The following is a 17,219-nucleotide window of genomic DNA, read 5'->3' as shown; positions in this document are numbered from 1 at the left end:
TGAAAACATGTAAAAAATTTAATTTTTATAACAACAATAGTTATAACTTTATATAGTTACTTTAAAAAGTGTTGTTGTGCTCTTTGCATTTTTCTTGTTTTAAAAGTCAAATAAGAAATAAATGTTCTTCCATATTTAAAGGAGCAAAGCTAACAATTTTTTCTGTAAAGGGATTTAGATTCCTTAAACTGAAATTGAGATTTTATTTAAATTTGGTAGACTAATTTCTTTCATATAGGGTTATAATTCAAATATAAAAAATGGAAATGGCCTTGCTTGCTAGACTTAATTAATAGATCCCCTGTGTTTAAAACAAATAAAGAATAATATATGAACTTTGTTTCAACATTCAAGACCTTTTTCGTTAGAAAAACACGGAATTTTCGTAGGAAAATAGAAAACAGCTAAAAAACAAGAGTCAATTACTTTAGTATTAGATTATGTGTAATGCATTGTAACTGAATGAAAAGTAGTGCAAGCTTTGTTTACACCAATCACATATTTGATGGAAATGACATTTTGACTTCGTTTAAACGAATATCTATTTACCCAAATTTAAAATATCTTTGAAGATATTATATTAGAATTTCTATGTTATTTCGACATTATTTGCAATTACCTACAAAGATCTTGTAAGATCCAAAAAAATAAACATATACAAAAATAAGTGGTTATGTCTTTTGCGTCAAATATGTCATATAATATTGACTAAAATCTTGTTTTCGCAGTCTTAAATGTATTTTATCATTTTCCATCTCTGATATCATGCCAAATAAGTACTAGTAAAATTCAATTCAAAACAAATCCAATGCATTTTGTGCTCTTCTGAGTTCAATTCACTCATTTATTATTTCATTAATAAAATTTGTTATGCAAGTTAAGCAGAAAAAATAAAAAATGTCTTAATTTTTTATTTGCTTTTATTAAGCTGTAAAATCTATTTGCTTTATGAGTCAAGATATTAAAACAAACTGTCATTTTAACTAAAGCAACAAAAAAACACTGTAAAAAATAATGGTTTGTGGTTATTAACTGTTAATTGCTGCAATAATTAAACAAAAATACTAATACTTTGGCGCAAACTTTATCCAAGTATTAAACAGGAAGAGATTTTGAATGAATTCTTATTCAGTTTTAATTAACTTGAATGGCTATACTAAACTAATATTTTGTTTTAAAATTGTTTTTCTTTTATGCTGATTTGTGCAAATGTTATTGATAAAAAATTATTAGATTCCATAAAAGAGTTTGCATGTTCTGTATTTAAACCATCGTTTCACAAGTTAATATTTTCAAAGTTTTTCAAAGTGTAATTATTATTTGTTATAAATAATAATATTTTGATGTTTTAATTTAATTAGTTACGGTAGCGATTACTCATCATCACCATCTTAGCTAATCGAAAATAAAAAACTAAATCAAAATTTTATAACTTAAGTTTCCTTTTAGTTGTTTAATTTCAAAATCAAAACAACAAGTGGCAATGACAAATACAAATACGAATAAATATTTTCATTTGTTTGTGTGCAAGTAAAAATGTTGCACGAACACGTTGTAAATAGTTGATGGATGTTTATGTTATTTGAAAAGTTTTGCTGTGAAAACCATCATAATTTTCTTCAGCAACAGCAACCAACAACTATTTATGTGTAAATAGATAATGAAACTATGACGAGATTGTCAGCAGATAACCGGAAACAATTTTTCACCGTCATTGAAAATGTTAAAAATTATATTCCGCTCCTTTATACTGTTGCAATAACTACGACTACACTAAACGCTTTTAATTTGTACAAATAATTTTATTATTTTCCAATGAAATACATACATACATACATACATACATACATACATACATACATACATACATACATACATATATACATACATATTTAGGCATGCAGTTATGTTTGTTTTCTTATTTAAATAAATTTACAAAATTCGCGGGTAATTTTCCAAAAGGAAACAAATGTAAATCAATTTTAAAGAAAGGAAATAAAATTGGTAAAGCTATTAAAAATAAATTATATATCTGAAGTTATAAGAGATTTATTAAAAATGAAATGTTGACACAAGTATAATAAAAGATGTGACCAAATATTAAAACTAACATTCGACTTTAACATTTCTAGCGTAAAATCACACTTTTTTATTATTGCTAAAATAGGTATTTGATAATTCTTAGCGCATTAAATATGTTAGTGCATTTTTACCGTTTTAACACTATGTCGTTTTTAAAACAGGCATTAAATATGCTACAAAATGCAAATTATGCTCTTATGCGCTAACAAATCGATGCCAAAATTATTAAATTGGGCTAAAACTTATAAATATCTAACGACGCTCCAAAATTGCATATTTTTGTTCTCTTGATATTAAGCTTGAAGTCTACATCACGCGTTCTACGCTTTCTCGCATTCTGCGTCTGTCAAAAAAGTAGAATCAGTGTATTTATATAATAAAAGTTACAAGCACAAGAGCGTAGAATGCTTAAAGTGGATCTACTTTCTATTATTATAAGCGCCACAAGCGGCGCACGAACATGTCAGCTGATTTTGACATTTTACATTCTTTATTTAATGCGTATTTATCAATTTTAACAAATTAAAATGAGTTTAATGAAGAAAAAATTAAGCTGTAGAGAAACGCGAAGTTTTTTTAAATAAAACAAAAAATTTACACTTTAAAAGCGTAGCATGTAACTTGAAGCGTAGACACGTAGAGTGGACCATTATCTTGAGGGCGTATACGTAATAATATATGTAATAATTGAAATATTAATTATACGCGGTCCGCTAAAGGAATTGATGAAAGTCGAGAAACAATCACATTTATTATTTATTTCTATTTTCGGAATTATTTGGTTAAAATATTATTGGAAATTTTTATTTAATTTGTTTTTTTTTTTTTTCAATTCTTTCAGTTTACGCGAACTTGTTTATCATCTTAATAAACTTATTGTTATCTGATCCAATTTTTGTTTCTTAAGGGTAAGTGACAAAATTTTTAATTATTTTAAATTTTAAAAATCATTATTCAGTCAAATATGGTTTAACTTGTTGTTATATTAAACTTGAAACAAATTTATGAGTATTTTAAACGATGATTCCGTTTTTAAGCAATGAGGAATTAAAAAAAAATAAAACAAATTAATTAAATATGAATTTCGGAATTAATGTTCAAAAAATTTACAAAAATTATAATTCTTTAAAAGACAATTCAATTTAATTAAAAGTATTAATTAAGGAATTCATTCTTTTAAAGCTTTATATAGACAACAACTATTGAATAACAAACAATCGAAGCATTAAATTAACAATCATTATTTATTTATTTATTAAAGTCAAACTTACAAAAGATCAAAATTGATTATGTGTTGGAAAATTAAGTTATTTTTTAGATGAAAATACGAAATAAAAAATATTGAACAAAAAAATTGTAAATGAAGAAAACAATGGATTGTACAATGTACCAACGTACGAATAAGTATCTACTTGTCAAACAACTGCCGTTTGCACATTTATTTCAAGAACATACCAACATAAATATTTATTTGGATTAAATGAAAAAAATGATTCAGATCAAACCAAAACATAAAAAGTTTGCTCTACTTAACGAAGGTAAATGAACATGCAACAGAAAATATTCCAAAAAATATGTATATGTATGTACAAAAAATTTACCATTAAAAGCATCATATTATACTAAATTTATTTATACATACTTACTCTAAATCCAACAAGTAAGAGTGTTATATTCGGCTATGCCGAATCTTATATACCCACCATCAAACCTCGTTTGACTCGAATGAAACCTACTTATGTGGAGTTTTATATATATACTCGTATTTTTAGGCCAGTTATAAGCGTTAAAGTAATTTTCTGAAGGGAACCTTATATAGGGGGTCAATTATGGACCGATCCTCATAAAATAGTGATTTTTGATCATAAGAAACTTACTTATGTCGAATTTCATCGCTATATTCGTATTTTTAAACAAGTTATGACTGTTAAAGCTGATTTTCGAGGGGCCACTTGTATGGAAGCTATCCGAAAACGTGACCGATATTGCCCATTTTCAATACCAAACAAACCTTACCTATAAGAAATATTTCAACCCTCTAGCAGACAGACGGACGGACAGACATGGCTAGATCGTCTTAGAATTTAATGATAACCCAGACTATATATACTTTTGAGGGTCTATGACTAATATCAATATGCCCCCATTTTTTGGTGGATGCCCGACCATATAATACCCTACACCAGTCAATATGTTAATAATGTGAATTATTTTTATAATTTAATTGGTTTTTTACCTTAATTCCGGAATTTTTTACTTATTGTTGATAAAAAGTGAAGAGGCCTATCCTTATAAATGTTGGCAGGAATTAACTTCTATTTTTGTTGACATAAACACGTGATTCTGAGCCGATTGGTATACTTTAAGGTGGATGGGACCAATATTGTTGGGTTCTACAAACATCCCCACTATAGTGGTGTAGTGTATAAAAAGTGTTCTTTTGGAAAGTTCATTAAATTAGATTGTTTTTAACAATGTTTTTAATTGCAAAAAATATTTTACAATATAAATTTTCAGTAAACAATGACTACTGAATGCTATTATAGTTTAAGGCTATAGCTACTGAGCATGTGCGACAATTTTTCATCCTTACCCCACAAAAAGTAATTCTATTACAAATGTATGTATGCATGTTTGTATGTACCTCAGAACTAGCCACGACAGTTAGCGTTTTTATGGCAAATAATAACACAGGTTAACAAAATTTAAAAATGTTCGAAACCTAAAGAGCGTGTCCTAAAATTCTAAATCCTAAATCCTAAAATTTTCATAATTATTCATAATTTTACTTCATTAGAGCGTGAAATCACCTTGCTTTGTCATCTAAAAATCCAATTTGCCAACTAAAAAAATAAATTTAAACTTTTTTCTTCTTAGAGATATCTTAACCTTCTTCAAAAACCTGATGTGATGCAGAAATTTTGAGTTCAGATTCGGATTTGATCCTTTGATATACTTTAGTCTCTTGGTTAAAAATTTGTTACCCTGTGTAATTGTTGTACCATTTGTTGTTGTTTTTTTTTAGAAAAAATATATTATTTATGGTTATTGAAAACGTTACCTTTAAAATTAAACTACATACAACTTAGCAGCAAATAATGAAAATAATGATTTGATCTTTCCATATTTTACAGATGTTTAAAAGAATTTTAAGTTAAATATTTTAAATCTTATAATTCAAAGCATGTGGTCTCAAAAACGATCAAACAAAAGATTTCAATATTATATGAATTAAAATTTGTCTAAATGCTGACAGATAAAAATAAGTCCAATACTCTTAGGCATACGTAATACAATAAAATTAAGTTTAAAGTGTCTGGTTTTAAGAGGTCTATATTGTTTATAAGTAAGTGAATAAAAAACCTATTTATAAGAAGTTACTTAGTATAACGAATTAGTTAAAATGAAAACATAAACTGACAATACACAGAAATATTTAGAAAAAAAAAAAACAAATACTACATGTAAATAAAAAACATTTGTTAGAGCAGATTCGTATAGACTCGAAGTCGTGATGTGTCAAGCGGTTGGTTGTAAACAACAACTATAATAAAAAAATACAAATGAAAAGAACACAGTCTCGACATTAAACCATTTTTAAAGAAAAATAAAATAAACAGACAATTACATATATGTATAAATATGTATGTTTGAATCTGTATGACGCGGCTTGTTATTTTTCAGCTTTAAGCTTGGTGGATGTGCATAAAGAGCTTGTTGATCTGCCTCCATGAGACACCGACTTAAAATTAACGTTTTTGTTTTTATTAATTTGCGATAACCCCGTTTCAATTGAATACAAAAATAAGTGTTTTTTATTTGTTATTGTAATTATTTGTGGGATAGAAAAAAGCAAAGTAAATGAATTATTCCATAACGGTATTTTTTACAATTTTGAAATAATAGTGATATCGACCAAATGGAAACCAGTTTCAATAAAACGGTATCTTTCTTTCAACAACACATTTGTCCAATTGTGAAAAACTATTTTTAAATTATACGACAGCAAACACATTACATGTGCGTCCTTCTATTAGAAGTTGTAAAGCATGACAATAATTCAAAATTAAACAAGGCTTTATAAAAATATTGAGCTTACAAAAAAACTTACAAAAGTTGATTTTATTCATCAATTTAGCTTAGCTTACATTGATTATATATTACTTTTTTAATTCAGTTAAATATTTAATTGAACAATTTGGATGTTTTTCAAATTCTCTTTATAACGATCCAGAACACAGTCGACTTCTTCGGCTACAAATTCATCAACTTGATCACTGGCACGTCCAGTAAATGTTTTAGCATCCAAAATTTCATCTAATTGGTGTAGAATGGGAGCAAAGTAAGGGTCATTGCGGACACGTTCTACCAAATCGTTGTCTTTACCATGTTGTTTAACTTGAGCGCCGGCTTGATGAGAAAGCACTCGGATTTTTTCATGACAGACCTGACGATCACCGCCAGCCTTAACCATAGCCATAATAATATTTTCGGTAGACATAAAAGGCAACTCTTGGGATATATGACGCTCAATCACCTTGGGATATACCACCATACCCTGAGAAATGTTCAACAGTGTTAGAAGTGCGGCATCTGCCGACAGGAAGGATTCCGACAAAGTCAAACGGCGGTTGGCCGAATCGTCTAGAGTACGTTCCAGCCATTGTGTGGCATGCGTATTAGCGGCATTGGAGAACAAGGTAATGAGATGACGAGCCAAAGCACAGCAACGCTCCGAACGCATGGGATTTCTCTTGTAAGGCATAGCCGATGAGCCAATTTGGGTTGTTTCAAATGGTTCTTCAAGTTCTTTACGTGAAGCTAAAATTCTCAAATCTGAGCACATTTTGTGTATACTAGTTCCCAAACTGGCCAATGCACCCATAACTTCAACATCAACTTTTCGAGTGTAGGTTTGGCCGGTTACTCCATATGGTTTTTGGAATCCTGCTAATTTAGTCACAAGTAAATCCAACTCCTTCACTTTACCGCCATCACCATTGAAAAGTTGCAAAAAGGATGCCTGAGTGCCGGTTGTACCCTTAACACCACGACAACGCAAATCTTCACGACAGCGTCGTAAGGCACGTTCATCCATGACCAAATCTTGAATCCAAAGGCAGGCACGTTTGCCAACAGTTGTCAATTGGGCGGGTTGCAAGTGAGTAAAACCCAAAGTTGGTTGAGACTTGTATTTCAAAGCAAACTCTTTAAGACAATAAATTACCGAAGCTACACGAGGCAACAGAAGATCCAAAGCATCACGCAAAATCAACAGATCTGTATTGTCGCCTACATAACAGGAGGTTGCACCCAAATGAATGATAGGGGCAGCAAGTGGACATTGTTTGGCAAATACATGTACATGGGCCATAACATCGTGACGTGTTAAACGTTCCTCGGCCGCAGCAGCTTCAAAATCTATATTCTTGACATTGGCCTTCATTTCAGCTATTTGCTCATCGGAAATATCTAGACCTAAAGTCTGTCAAGTAAATTTTAATGTAAAATACATCTTTATCTCTCGCTTATCTCACATGTTCTACATACCTTTTCAGCTTCGGCTAACCAAATCCATAGTTGCCTCCAGGTGGAGAATTTATTTTGGTCACTGAACAAATATTGCATTTCTTTGCTGGCATAGCGTGTGCTAAGCGGTGATTTGTAACCTTCATAAACACTGCTCATTTTTCCGAGTTTATTCTCTTATTGTGAGGAACTTTACACAGATTGGTAATTTAAATGCTACTGGCAAATTTGCGTAATTACAATTTAATATATTTATTTCAACAGGCGGTAGAATTTTACACAAATCAAAATGTGATAAGAAAACCCACCAGCAAATAGTAAATGCAAAATAAAAAAAAAATAATGGAAGAGACCTGCGTCAAACATTTTAATCAACGGCGGCTGAAAAAAATATTAGCGGCTACCAGTTAACTTGATGGTATACATTTACAAAAAATAAAACAACAGTATTTACCGGAGAGTGTGCCTAAATTAAATAAATAATGAATATTTTCACGTTACAAATAATTAGAAAAATGTATACACCTCCTATAACTTCGCGAATAAGATGACATATAAATTTAAAAATATTTATATAACACATTATTAATAAGTCGTTATAAGACTTTTTCTATGTAATCAGCACTGTATGATGTAGTCATTAAAAAGCTTGTTAATAAGTAAGTTGTTACAATTAAAAGTAATTACCAAAATATACATATGTAATACACAATTTTATTTTGATATTCTCTCTAATGCTCCCAATCTAACTACAAAAGATGATGTTATTGAAAAAAATCTTCAAAATATTGGACAAAAATAATAGTTATATTAAGAATTCCACTTATAAATTTTTGTGAGTATTAAAACAGTAATGAGAGTTTTGTAACACAAGAGGCAAATCCATATAATTGCCCAGAATTTCGGCTTGTAGTAAGGTACTTAACTTTTGGGAAATATCATAACGGGTATCCCAGAACATGTCCGACTTTAAACGCAAAACTCTCACACGTGTTTATGTGTTTAACGCAACATGCATGTGATGATGTATGTGTGTTGTTGTTGGGATGAAATTACACTGAACACACCCCACGGAAAAAAAAACAAACGGTGGAAATGTGTTTAGTAAGCATATTCATAAATTCAAATATTTAATAATACGTTACATTTTTATTACGTAAACATATATACTGATATTACACACATATTTGACGTATTTTTTTATTTCACTTTTGCAATATGGTTTCAAAAAACGTGTTACTTTGTTTTTTTTTATTGTACTGGTCTTTGTGTTTAGAAAGGCATTTACGATTTGATCAACTATGTATGTTGTATGTTTGTATTTATATTAACAAAAAGTACACCGACCAATGTTATTTTAACAATTTCAACTTCTATGTTGACCACGTTTGGAATGTTAAAATGGAATCTGTGCGTTCATGTTCATGTTCCTATGGCGTATGCTCATAGTGCAATATTTATTTATAAATATTTTATGTACACTTGTCTGCAAATGTATGCATTTAAGCCATTTGCAGCAAATTTTTATATTCAATTTTTTCTTTTTTACTTTTAAAGTTATTTAACTCAAATTTAAACTAGAACATTGCACTGTAGTCGCACATTTAGCCTTGTGTTTTGTAGAAATTTGTTTTTAATTTATTGCTACAGAAGTTTAAAAATAATCAGTAAATGAAATAATTGAAAACACAAATCTAATTACTTTTCGATTTTGCTTTAATTTTGGGCGCTAATATTAAAAAGTACATCATTTAGCTAAAAGTGTATTTAATGGATTTTATAACGCTCATTTAAATAAATTAAACTGGTTGAAAAATTGCTCACACACATACTCATATTTGAATGTTAAAAAATTGCAATTTATGACAAAATAAAACATAAATTAACATCCAATACCAACGAGTTTTACTGGATATTTGGTAAAACTTTTTATATTCATTTTTTCGCATTCAAAGTTCCTTTTTCACATTTGGAATTTTTTACACATGCCATGTGTTTTTATATTCCTAAATGGTACATGGTAAGATCATTATCATTGAGAAAGATTCAAGTGAAAATCGAGGCTATAAATCCCAGCAAACACCAATGACTGATCTTAAATTAAGAATAGTTAATCTAATATTAATTTTTTAAACTAATTTGAAATTCTAATACTTATGCGAATTGTTTTATGTTTATATTTAGTATGCCCTAATAAAGCCTCGTATTTAAACTCTATAAAATTCTGTAGAGTTCTGACAGAATTGATTTATTCTTAATTACCAATGAAAAATACTATTGTTATTTAACTTATTTACTAAATTTTGTAATAAATAAGTAAAATAACAATAACTTTTCCAACTTCTGTGGCGACCATTTGTTAAACATTATTAGGAAACTGTTTTTATTTGTTTCTATGTAAAAAAGAACTATGTAGCTAAACTTGAACCAACAATTCAGACATTCATTAAAGAGAATATCTAAATTTCTAAGAGTAGAAATACAAACTCACAGAGGCGGATGCGTTTCAAAAGAAAATGCCTTCACATGATTTTTGTTCATAGAAAGTATGAATGGAATGACATTCAGGGTAACTTTATATGTGAAAGAGAGTAAATTCGTAAACAAATTAAATTTTCTTTTAAATTGATTCGCATTCTTCTACAATTAAGTTGACTACCTTAATTCAATATAAAAATAACTGTAGAATTTTCATAAGATTTTATTTTGTTTTGGAGCACTGTATTATACATGGATGTAACATTTATAAGATATATAAGGAAAAGGTGTCATTAAATAATTAACAGTGTTGGATCTATATGTAATAAGTGTTATAATTAATCATTATTATACGATATTTTTTGTGTAACCTTATCTTTCGAATGAAAAAAAACCAATTATTTTCGATGCTTGGTTTTATATTGAATGTTTAATACAGAAACTTTGATTTCTTAACACACCGTATTTTTAAACATATTACGTGCATACATACACGTGCATACATACACATTTGACACAAATTTGAATAAACTGTTACTGGTTTGTTGCAACATTTAATTATTATCGTTGACGTTGTTTCTATAACAAAAATAATCAAAATACGTATCAAATATTTGAAATACAAACTATACTGATACATATTTATATATGTACATTGTACATAAAAATAAAACGGGAAATTTATAATTTAAAAACAAATTATGTTTTAATTCGAAATAAGTATATATGTATTTTTGTACTTTAATATTATTTATTATTACAAATTGTATTTGTTGTGTGCGTGTGTGTATGCAATAATAAAATACCAAAACTTGAGCCCACATTTACACATGAGTTCAATTTTGAATAGAGGCCCCTTAAGCAAGAGTAAACTAGAAATACATCCATTCATACCGTTAATCTTGTAAAACTGGTTCAATGTCTAACGGTCATTAGAAATAAATAGAAACTTTAATGTGTAAATCGAACATTGTAGACAAATTGAAGGTATGTACATTAGGATGGTCCTGTTTGTACTCAAAATGAAGAATCTTTACATGCAGTAATGCAGTAATAATTTAATATTTTTTTATTCAAAACTATATATTTTTTCTAATATAAGTGGTACATAATATGGTATTACCTAATATGTACAAATATAGCTTTTTCAATGTATTTTTTTATTCAATTGGTATGGGCTAATTTAAAATGTTAAAAAATTGTAAAAAGTTATTACCCTAGTACATATTTATGTTTATAATTTACAATAATCAAATAACAAAATTAATACCTCCCCATAGAAATACATACATAAGGCCTACTCTAATGCGAAACTACTAATATATATTAGAGTATTCAATTATTCTGGTTTTTGTCTTATTCGGTTTATTCGACAAATAATTATTTGGGGTTTTAAGTTGGCCGGTTAATAATCGGATAATTCAAAATTATTCGGTTAATCAAATAAGAGGAAAGTGTATGTTGTTTTAATAGTTATTTCATTTTTACAATATTTTTCTCCCAATAACAAACAAAATTATAATTTTCCACTACTTTAAATTCAATTCAATTAATTTTTTTCTCAAATATTAGAAATTATTTATTTTTATGTGATATCCTCTTCCATATAAAGAAATTAAGTTTATAAAATTTATGTTTTTGAGATTTATTTCATAATTCATACGTTCCAATGAACTAGTGTATAACTAAGTATTGCTGAAGAACTTATTAGAAATAATATCAAAATGGATATAGAAGTAAAGGCGACATCATTATTTTTAAGATTTCTTTTTAGAAATCTGAAATGATTTTGCATGAACCCATTTTGAGAAGTAGATAAATCAGAAAAACTTATTGCAATGTTTCTGAAGTATTGTTATAAAAATCAACCAATAAATATTGTTTATTATAAAAAAGTAATTAAGAAATTAATACAGAAAGTAAATTTATTATAAATCAAATATGAATGTATAGTCGGACATTGTCGACTATATGATACCCAACACCAGTCATTATGTTAAAAAAGTGGAAATTTTGTTTAAAAATAAAGCATTTTATTTGTTCTTTAACCGTATTGTGAAATATTTTTACGTATTATTGACAAAAAAGAGATTTTCTACAAGAGGGCTCATAGGGGAGTAAGGGTAAATATGGATCTATCCTTATAAATTTTGGCAGAGGAATTTACGTCTACCACAAAGTTATTTATGTAGATTTTAATCGTTTTATTAGAAATTATAAGTGAATTTTGACCTTCAAGACATTTTCTGAAGGAGAGTTTGTATGGAGGCTAGGGTCAAATGAGGCCCGATCGCTATAACAAATTAGTAGTGTGATTTATCGTTCTATAAAACTAAGTTTTGCAGATTTTTGTTGACATAATAGAAAATTTAACGTGATTATAAGCCTAAAGGACCGGTTCGGGGGGTACGGTTGTATGGGGGGTATGTGCCAAATTTCATCAAATTATCTAGAAAATTGCGACCCACTATAGTGGTGTAGGGTATAAATATTGAATTTTGTATAAGATATACATTAATTTTATTGTTTAATAATAGGTTTTTCTTAATCGTTTAATTGACACAAATTATTCGGTTTATTCAAAAATTTATCGATTAACCGATCGACGATTAATCGTTTGAATACCCTAATATATACATTGTATACTTGTACAATGTATTCAATAGTTAATAATGTAGATAAATATGCATAAATACCCAATTCATACCTGTTTAATTTCAAAATTCATATATATTGCAGAATAATTGAAATGATTATTAAGAAATATAAAACGATTAAATTTAACAAATCGACATTGCGTAGAACTATTAAAAACAATTAAAAGAAAAAATTATACATAGAAAGCAATTCCATTATGTTGTCGTTGGAATGTTGACAAGAGAAACACAAGAACTATTTAATAGTAGTACATACTAATTATTTACTTCAAAATCATTCTTAACATATGTTCATTACTCATAATATGTATAACTGACAGACCCATTCTTGTAAGTCTTTCCATTATTTGTAGAGTTCATCTAACGAAATTTTAAGAATTTATATGTTATTTCACATTGACTAGCTCGAGCCCTTTGTTATACATAAAAGTTGAAATAACTCTCTAAAAATTAGTTCAGAAAGCAATTAAAACAAAATTTTGGGATTTAATTCGCTTTTTTGGGCATTATTAAAAATATGAAAAAAATCCCTTAAACAATTTTTGATGTCCGACCTTCTGCCGGCCGCAAGTATTTATTCCTCTGGGGTAGATTAGACACCGGTTTCGCTAAGAATACACACTCTTTGTATTAAGAGCATTCGTCCTTAGGTCAGCTATTAAGGAAATCTTTACTAAGCGAATCCGGTGTTAAATATATTATAGAGTGGCATATTCTTGCGTCCAGCCGTAGGCCGTTGGACATAGAGAAAAAAGTCCTTGAGGTCGAACATAGGCCGCCTATTTAGGAAATCTTTATTAAGAGATTAAACTGAAATTTATTAGACATTAGAGCTTCACTCGAAAGTATGCGCGACATACTTCTTTTTATTAAATGTTACTTAATTGGACTGCTTTCATAATTCGTTATTTTTTAGCCTTATGCTAAAACGATTATTAAATTATTAAACAGCGCATTATAGACGTCATTCCAAAAATTTGTTATAGTTGGTTAAATTTTAACTTTAAAATAGTAGTATTCTTTAAAAACATTGAAAATAAGATCAAAATTACGCGTGGGGTGTAACATGCACCTTACAAAGTACGAAAAGTTTGAAAAACGTGAAACGCATTGTCGCCTCATCACGTGTTATGTACTTTGACCTTAATGCTAGTCCGTCCTTTTTATTTAATCTTAATTTCGTTTATTATCTTGATAATGTACTAGATAAACGAATTTTAGTATTTTAGAAGGTGCCACAAACAGTAGTATCTTCTATAATGATATATAAAATTGCATATATTTGGGTAATGAAATACCAATAATGTCGTCGTGGGAACATTATTACATTTTTCCTGCAAAACAAATTCGACACAATTTACTTTGGATGCAAATATTAATTAATCGAATCCATTTTTTCGATTTTCATAAAAATGTGTATTTTTTAATTTATTATAAACAATTTCCTAATTGCTTTTTACAAATCTGCGTACATATAAATGTTGGTTTTTAGTGTATATATGTATGTATGTACTTAAGATAAATTATGTACGTGTGATTGTGCTTATCTAATCTCTAATGTCTTTTTTTACTGACCAAACTGGACAGGTAATTAAATTGATATCATAAACAGTAACCTTAATACATTGTTGCATATCTTTCTGTTTTAAAATGATATGTTTTATACCGGTTACTAGGACCACTTTTTCTATGGACAAGTAAATTTTGTATTTCTCGTGAAGTTGTTAATGAATTTTATTTAAATTAACTTTCCACTGATTATAACATAATTTCACGCAGACATTAATTTATAATCCAGCGTTGTTAGATATCGTTTCTGGTTAAATAAACTGGAAAATTTTTATTTATTTCATGTAATGTAAATGTAAATTAAATTCAAAAATATCCGTGATTTCCTTTAAAATAAGTAATTTTAGTTTAATTCAAAGTCAAATATTTACACGCACTAAATTTTTAAAATCAATTTTTTAATATAGACTCATAAGTTTGCATGTTAATACTTCAACGAATATCTGTTTGAATATAATTACATAGAATTTTTAATAGTCTTACAATTTAGGTAACCAAATATTTTTTTATAAATAAAAAAAACGTGTACAATATTATTGAAGGTTTGGATTCCAAAGATATCTGGAGTCATCAGAAAATTGATTTCATAAAACAGACAAAGTGACAGTAAGTGGTTTTAAGTAGTATTAGTCATTTGAACAACAATTACTTGTAATCACTTTGTTCATAATAATATTATTTCCTTATAAACAGACAACTTTTCGAATATTTTGTAACAAAAAAATATATAAATTAATATCTATATATGCACATAAAATCTATGTAATTTTTTTAGTAAAATTTACAAGATTTTCGTAATTGAAAAAATGTGGCTAGACAGAAAAATTAAGAAGATTTCGTTTAAATTTTCATTTGGCAATAACTAATAAATAATCATATTAGCAAATATACTAACGTTGTAGTTTAGCATTGTGGAAAATTTAATTTATGTTTTAAATTGGTTAAAGTAAATTTTCATGTTTTTAGATTAAGACAAATATCATCATCATGTATGTATATACGTACGTACCATTTGGATATCATATACATAATGTTATCAATGATATACTTTTAAGAACTAAAATCATTTAGTTTTTGCAATTATTTTATTCTAAATTATGTTTTTCATAACTTGCAAGAACTAAAAATAATATATGTATGACTAAATCGCTTTTATACTTATTTCAACATATCAGCGTAAAAATATTTCTAATTAAGACGCCAATTAAAGTTATAACAAGATTTAAACTATGTTATTGATTTCAATAGATGTATATGTTAAAATATTTTGTACATACATAAATATGAACATACAGTGTCGGACAAAACTAAAGCACAAACTTTTACTTCTTAGAAAAAAATTGTTGTAAAATTTAAAAAAAAGGTTATTTTGTATGCATTTTAAAGTATTATTTAAATTATTCTACTAAATATGTATATAATAAAACTAAAGTAGTGTTCTCGTGATTCGGCAGTGAACGATTTTGCAATTTAAAGTGCAAAAAAGAAAACAACTTTGAATGAGTTAAAAAAAATGTTAATTAATGACACAAATTACCCTAATAAATAATATCTATCACAATTTTATTTCGAAAATTATAAATCACTTTTAATCATCTGGCCTATTGGCTGATGTGAGCCATCAAACTAGTGTATACTTTAGACGTTACAAATTATTATTTTACATTTCCATTGCGATGCAATTACTTAAAGTTCTATTAAAGTACAAAACTTCATTTATTTTCTCTAAATATCAAACTGTATAGGATTTATTTTACAAAAGGGATTCTACTCATAAATACAAAGAAATTAACATTTCTCTGATGAATCAAAGTTGATTAAATATATTCTGATTTAAAGTGCTAAAAATGTATTACCTAGGCGAATGATTAAATACTTTTAAATATAAATAATTGTACTTTAATTTAGTTTTCGTTGACTTTTAAAATGTCTGCAAGATAAAGTTTTTTCTTATTTATTTCTAATGTTTGTTAAAGATTATTAATTCGATTTAAACTAGCTACCTATTTGCCCTATATTCCGTCGACCGTCGTAGTAAAGCTAGCACTACTACCGGGATACCCCAAAAATATATAATAAAAACAAAATCAGCAGTAAGGACATTATTTGATAGGTTTAATAGGTTTAAATTTACCTTAATAATAATAAAATGAATTTTCAGGTAGTGATTGCAGCAATGCACATTGGGGCAAAGGTTTTGATATAGGTGTCAATGAAAAGAGAATTTCTCTTATATTACAAATATGTAAAAAATTAAATAACCCATCGAACAATTTTAGAAGATAATTGCCAAAAAATTAAAAAATATGTTTTTGTGTTTCAACAATTATATTTAGGAATAATTGTGACTTTTTCTTTATGCACATTTATATGTTTATTACCCTCTTTTAACATGAAAATATTTTTTTAATAAAGAGGATGAGGTGTACTTCAAAGTAAAAATTAAGAAACTGATTCAATACTTTACATATTTTTCTTAAAAGTTTAATAAAATGTCCCTTGAGGTAATATAACTCTATACAAATAATTTTTCTTCAAAGATTTGGGTTATGCGGTCTAGTTCTCAGGCAATTTGTGACAACATTTTGATATTGAATGTGTATATTGCTTTGAAAATTTTTTAATTATAAAAATAAATATAATAAATTATGTTTTTCTTTAATTACAAACTTAATCCCGTTTTTACATAAACGCTATTAAAATTTTAAATTTTTTAGTAACAAATTATTTTATTGAAATTTATTAAAAATTTTGATTTTTTATAATAAGTTAGTGTCTATTCTTCATGATAAACATACACTTATTATGAAACTGAATTTAATTAGTTTTTAGTTTAGGGAAATGTCAGCTTTCCAGCAACGTACATTTTTCTTCATAAATATTATTTTTAATTTTCGCCAACCT

General features: G+C 27.5%; 2 protein-coding genes across 2 annotated transcripts in view; one reads left to right on the top strand and one right to left on the bottom strand.

Moving 5' to 3' along the window:
* LOC111679984 (peroxidase) overlaps nucleotides 1–17,219 on the top strand; it is a 48,174-nt gene that overhangs the window by 12,500 nt on the left and 18,455 nt on the right. The window contains exon 2 of the mRNA XM_046948064.1: nucleotides 2,924–2,990. The gene's annotated coding sequence lies outside the window, so the exon portion shown is untranslated. The remainder of the gene's footprint in view (nucleotides 1–2,923; nucleotides 2,991–17,219) is intronic.
* LOC111679987 (adenylosuccinate lyase) lies at nucleotides 6,170–7,932 on the bottom strand. The gene is made up of 2 exons (XM_023441591.2): nucleotides 7,633–7,932; nucleotides 6,170–7,567 (listed from the first exon to the last, which is right to left on the bottom strand). Exons 1-2 carry the CDS (start codon nucleotides 7,768–7,770, stop codon nucleotides 6,260–6,262), a joined length of 1,446 nt encoding a protein of 481 aa, XP_023297359.2. The 5' UTR covers nucleotides 7,771–7,932; the 3' UTR covers nucleotides 6,170–6,259.

The sequence above is a fragment of the Lucilia cuprina genome, chromosome 4 (assembly GCF_022045245.1).
Source record: "Lucilia cuprina isolate Lc7/37 chromosome 4, ASM2204524v1, whole genome shotgun sequence".
Lineage (NCBI taxonomy): Eukaryota > Metazoa > Arthropoda > Insecta > Diptera > Calliphoridae > Lucilia > Lucilia cuprina.
This window is presented reverse-complemented; position numbering and strand designations above follow the sequence as displayed.